Below are 5,652 nucleotides of genomic sequence, written 5' to 3' on the forward strand. Positions count from 1 at the left end.
CCACCCACTCACCCACCCACCCACTCACCCACTCACCCACACCCACCCACCCACTCACCCACTCACCCACCCACCCACCCACTCACTCACTCACCCACCCACCCACCCACTCACCCACCCACTCACCCACATACCCACCCACTCACCCACCCACCCACTCACCCACCCACTCACCCACCCACCCACCCACTCACCCACCCACCCCACCCACCCACCCACCCACTCACCCACTCACCCACCCACTCACCCACTCACCCACCCACCCCACCCACCCACCCACTCACCCGCCCACTCACCCGCCCACCCACCCCACTCGCCCCACCCACCCACTCGCCCCACCCACTCACTCGCCCACCCACCCACCCGCCCCGCCCAAGCCGCTCGCCCGCCCGCCCGCCCGCCTCGCTCGCCTCGCCCGCTCCGCTCGCTCGCCAGCTCGCCCGCCCGCAGCTCCGCTCGCCCGCCCGCCCGCCCACCCACCCGCTCACCCACCCACTCACCCACCCACCCACCCACTCACTCACCCACCCACCCACCCACCCACTCACCCACCCACTCACCCACCCACCCACCCACCCACTCACTCACCCACCCACTCACCCACCCACTCACCCACCCACCCACCCACTCATCCACCCACCCACCCCACCCACTCACCCACTCACCCACCCACCCCACCCACTCACCCACCCACCCACTCACCCACCCACTCACCACCCACTCACCCACCCACCCACCCACCCACTCACTCACCCACCCACCCACCCACCCACTCACCCACCCACCCACTCACCCACCCACCCACCCACTCACCCACCCACCCACCCACTCACCCACCCACCCACCCACCCACCCACTCACCCACCCACCCACCCATCCACCCACCCACTCACCCACCCACTCACCCACCCACCCACTCACCCACTCACCCACCCACCCACCCACCCACCCACTCACCCCACCCACCCACCCATCCACCCACCCACCCCACCCACTCACCCACCCACCCACCCACTCACCATGAGAACCCAGTTGACCAGGCTGATGCGCTGTTGCAGGCTGGTAGCCAGCACCAGGAGAAGGATGAGGCCCCCCAGGAAGGCCGTGCAGCTCACAAACTCGAAGAAGTAGACGGCCGAGCAGCGGTGAACACCAATGCACCGCCTCCACGCAGATGAACGCCACCAGCGCTAGCAGCTGTGCGGCACACACGCGCACACACGCACACACACGCACACACACGCACACACTCCCACGGTGAGTGGGTGGGTGGGTGGGTGAGTGAGAGGGTGGGTGGGTGGATGGATGGGTGGGTGAGTGGGTGAGTGAGTTGGTAGGTGAGTGGGTGAGTGAGTGGGTGTGTGCGACACAAACACACACACGCACACACACACGCACACACTCCCACGGTGAGTGGGTGGGTGGTTGAGTGGATGAGTGAGTGAGAGGGTGAGTGAGTGGGTGGGTGGGTGGGTGAGTGAGTGGGTGAGTGGGTGGGTGGATGGATGGAGTGGGTGGGGGGTGAGTGGGTGAGTGGTGGGTGGGTGAGTGAGTGGGTGGGTGAGTGGGTGGGGTGGGTGGGTGAGTGAGTGGGTGGGTGAGTGGGTGGGTGAGTGAATGGGTGGGTGGGTGGGTGAGTGAGTGAGTGGGTGAGGTGGGTAGGTGGGTGAGTGAGTGGGTGAGTGGGTGGGTGAGTGGGTGGGTGAGTGGGTGGGTGGGTAGGTGAGTGGGTGAGTGGGTGTGTGCGACACAAACACACACACGCACACACTCCCACGGTGAGTGGGTGGGTGGGTGGTTGAGTGGATGAGTGAGTGAGAGGGTGAGTGAGTGGGTGGGTGGGTGAGTGAGTGGGTGAGTGGGTGGGTGGGTGGATGGATGGGTGGGTGAGTGGGTGGGTGGGTGAGTGGGTGGGTGGGTGAGTTGGTGAGTGAGTGAATGGGTGGGTGGGTGGGTGAGTGGGTGGGTGGGTGAGTGAGTGGATGGGTGAGTGGGTGGGTGAGGTGGGTGGGTGAGTGAGTGGGTGAGTGGGTGGGTGAGTGAGTGAGTGAGTGGGTGGGTGGGTGGGTGGGTGAGTGAGTGGGTAAGTGAGTGAGTGGGTGGGTGGGTGAGTGGGTGAGTGGGTAGGTGGGTGAGTGAGTGGGTGAGTGGGTGGGTGAGTGGGTGAGTGAGTGGGTGGGTGGGTGGGTGAGTGAGTGAGTGGGTGAGTGAGTGGGTGGGTGGGTGGGTGAGTGGGTGAGTGGGTGGGTAGGTGGGTGAGTGGGTGGTTGAGTGAGTGGGTGGGTGAGTGGGTGAGTGGGTGGGTGAGTGAGTGGGTGGATGGGTGGGTGGATGGGTGGGTGCGTGGGTGAGTGGGTCGGTTGGTGGGTGGGTGAGCGGGGGGGTGGGTGGGTGGGTGAGTGGTTAGGTGAGTGGTTAGGTGGGTGAGTGGGTGAGTCGGTGGGTGAGAGGGTGGGTGGGTGAGTCAGTGAGTGGGTGAGTGAGTGGGTGAGTGAGTTGGTGGGTGGGTGGGTGAGTGGGTGGGTAGGTGGGTGAGTGGGTGGTTGAGTGGGTGAGTGGGTGGGTGAGTGGGTGGGTGAGTGAGTGGGTGGATGGGTGGGGTGCGTGGGGTGAGTGGGTGGAATGGTGGGTGCGTGGGTGAGTGGGTCGGTTGATGGGTGGGTGAGCGGGGGGTGGGTGGGGTGAGTGGTTAGGTGAGTGGTTTGGTGGGTGAGTGGGTGAGTCCGGTGGGTGAGAGGGTGGGTGGGTGAGTCAGTGAGTGGGTGAGTGAGTGGGTGAGTCAGTGAGTGAGTGGTTAGGTGGGTGAGTGGATGGGTGGGTGGTTAGGTGAGTGAGTGAGCGTGGCCCTCCCCCCACCCCCCCCACCATCTGCAGCAGCTTCAGGATTCCGGGCGGCGACAGCAGGAATCCGAGGGGTCCTGGGCAGGCCCCACCGCCACCACCGCCACCACCGCCACCACCGCCACGGCCGCGTTGTTGTTTCACGTCGGGCACCGTGGTGGGCTGGTAGGGGTGGTCGGGCGCCAGCGGCGTGGCCGACGTGCCGAGATCCACGTCGTTGTAGGTCACCGGATCGGCGCCGGAGACGCCGGGAGCCGATGAGGCGGCTGAGGCCGCACCGGGGCCCTTGACGGCCATGATGGTGGGGGGGCTGGTGGGGGGGCTGGTGGGGGGGGTGGTGGTGGGGGGGGCTGGTGGTGGGGGGGCTGGTGGGGGGGGGTGGGGGATGGTGGTTCACTCGCTGACTTGCCTACTCACTCACTCAGTGACTCACTCAGTTAGTCACTCACTCAGTCACTCAGTGGTTCAGTCACTCTCTCACTCAGTCACTCACTCACTCAGTCACTCACTGACTCAGTCACTCAGTCAGTCACTCACTCACTCAGTCACTCACTCAGTCAGTCACTCAGTCAGTCACTCAGTCACTCACTCAGTCACTCACTGTGTTCACTCACTCACTCAGTCACTCACTCACTCAGTCACTCAGTCACTCACTCAGTGCTACACTCACCGACTGACTCACCGCCTGAGTGAGCGCGATCTCCCTCGCCAAGATGTCGCGACTTGCGTGGCTGGCCGCCTGCACACAGATAAAGGTCCCCCGTGTAGCCTGTAACAGACTGTAGGGGCAAGTGCTGTGAGTAGCAGCAGCAGTGTCTATAGACACACAGACAAAGGTGCCCCGTGTAGCCTCTAGCAGAATGTAGGGGCTTTGTCTTTGGTGAGTGTAGTGGTGAGTGTAGTGGTGAGTGTAGTGGTGAGTAGTGGTGAGTGTGGTGGTGAGTGTGGTGGTGAGTGTAGTGGTGAGTAGTGGTGAGTGTAGTAGTGGTGAGTGTGGTGGTGAGTGTAGTGGTGGTGAGTGTGGTGGTGAGTGTAGTGGTGAGTGTAGTGGTGAGTGTAGTGAGTGTAGTGGTGAGTGTGGTGGTGAGTGTAGTAGTGAGTGTAGTAGTGAGTGTGTAGTGGTGAGTGTAGTGGTGAGTGTGGTGGTGAGTGTAGTAGTGGTGAGTGTAGTAGTGGTGAGTGTAGTGGTGAGTGTAGTGGTGAGTGTGGTGGTGAGTGTGGTGGTGAGTAAGTGGTGAGTGTGGTGGTGAGTGTAGTGGTGAGTGTGGTGGTGAGTAGTGGTAAGTGTAGTGGTGAGTAAGTGGTGAGTGTGGTGGTGAGTGTAGTGGTGAGTGTGGTGGTGAGTGTGGTGGTGAGTGTGGTGGTGAGTGTAGTAGTGAGTGTAGTGGTGAGTGTAGTGGTGAGTGTAGTGGTGAGTGTGGTGGTGAGTAGTGGTGAGTAGTGGTGGTGAGTGTGGTGGTGAGTGTGGTGGTGAGTAGTGGTGAGTGTAGTAGTGAGTAGTGGTGAGTAGTGGTGAGTGTAAGGTGAGTGTGGTGGTGAGTAGTGGTAAGTGTAGTGGTGAGTAAGTGGTGAGTGTGGTGGTGAGTGTAGTGGTGAGTGTGGTGGTGAGTGTGGTGGTGAGTGTGGTGGTGAGTGTGGTGGTGAGTGTAGTAGTGAGTGTAGTGGTGAGTGTAGTGGTGAGTGTGGTGGTGAGTGTAGTGGTGAGTGTGGTGGTGAGTGTGGTGGTGAGTGTGGTGGTGAGTGTGGTGGTGAGTGTGGTGGTGAGTGTAGTAATGAGTGTGGTGGTGAGTGTGGTGGTGAGTGTGGTGGTGAGTGTGGTGGTGAGTGTGGTGGTGAGTGTGGTGGTGAGTGTGGTGGTGAGTGTGGTGGTGAGTGTGGTGGTGAGTGTAGTGGTGAGTGTGGTGGTGAGTGTAGTGGTGAGTGTGGTGGTGAGTGTGGTGGTGAGTGTGGTGGTGAGTGTGGTGGTGAGTGGTGAGTGTGGTGGTGAGTGTAGTGGTGAGTAGTGGTGTATAAGGTGAGTAGTGGTGGTGAGTGTGGTGGTGAGTGTAGTGGTGAGTAGTGGTGTATAAGGTGAGTAGTGGTGGTGAGTGTGGTGGTGAGTGTGGTGGTGAGTGTGGTGGTGAGTGTAGTGGTGAGTAGTGGTGTATAAGGTGAGTAGTGGTGGTGAGTGTGGTGGTGAGTGTAGTGGTGAGTAGTGGTGTATAAGGTGAGTAGTGGTGGTGAGTGTGGTGGTGAGTGTGGTGGTGAGTGTGGTGGTGAGTGTAGTGGTGAGTAGTGGTGTATAAGGTGAGTAGTGGTGGTGAGTGTGGTGGTGAGTGTAGTGGTGAGTAGTGGTGTATAAGGTGAGTAGTGGTGGTGAGTGTGGTGGTGAGTGTGGTGGTGAGTGTGGTGGTGAGTGTAGTGGTGAGTAGTGGTGTATAAGGTGAGTAGTGGTGGTGAGTGTGGTGGTGAGTGTAGTGGTGAGTAGTGGTGTATAAGGTGAGTAGTGGTGGTGAGTGTGGTGGTGAGTGTGGTGGTGAGTGTGGTGGTGAGTGTAGTGGTGAGTAGTGGTGTATAAGGTGAGTAGTGGTGGTGAGTGTGGTGGTGAGTAGTGGTGTATAAGGTGAGTAGTGGTGAGTGAGTGTGGTGGTGAGTAGTGGGTAGGTGAGTAGTGGTGGTGAGTGTGGTGGTGAGTGTAGTGGTGAGTAGTGGTGTATAAGGTGAGTAGTGGTGGTGAGTGTGGTGGTGAGTGTGGTGGTGAGTGTGGTGGTGAGTGTAGTGGTGAGTAGTGGTGTATAAGGTGAGTAGTGGTGGTGAGTGTGGTGGTGAGTG

General features: G+C 60.7%; 1 protein-coding gene across 1 annotated transcript in view; it reads right to left on the bottom strand.

The window, feature by feature from the left end:
* The window catches only part of LOC144738668 (uncharacterized), a 7,250-nt gene extending 4,112 nt beyond the window's left edge, over nt 1-3,138 (bottom strand). The window contains 3 exon segments of the mRNA XM_078621660.1: nt 1,020-1,142; nt 1,144-1,197; nt 2,866-3,138. Coding sequence (XP_078477786.1) covers nt 1,020-1,142; nt 1,144-1,197; nt 2,866-3,138 — 450 coding nt within the window.
* Between the last annotated feature and the right edge of the window lie 2,514 nt (nt 3,139-5,652).

This window comes from Lampetra planeri, unplaced genomic scaffold, assembly GCF_965212315.1.
Source record: "Lampetra planeri unplaced genomic scaffold, kcLamPlan1.2.h2 scaffold_1118, whole genome shotgun sequence".
NCBI lineage: Eukaryota > Metazoa > Chordata > Hyperoartia > Petromyzontiformes > Petromyzontidae > Lampetra > Lampetra planeri.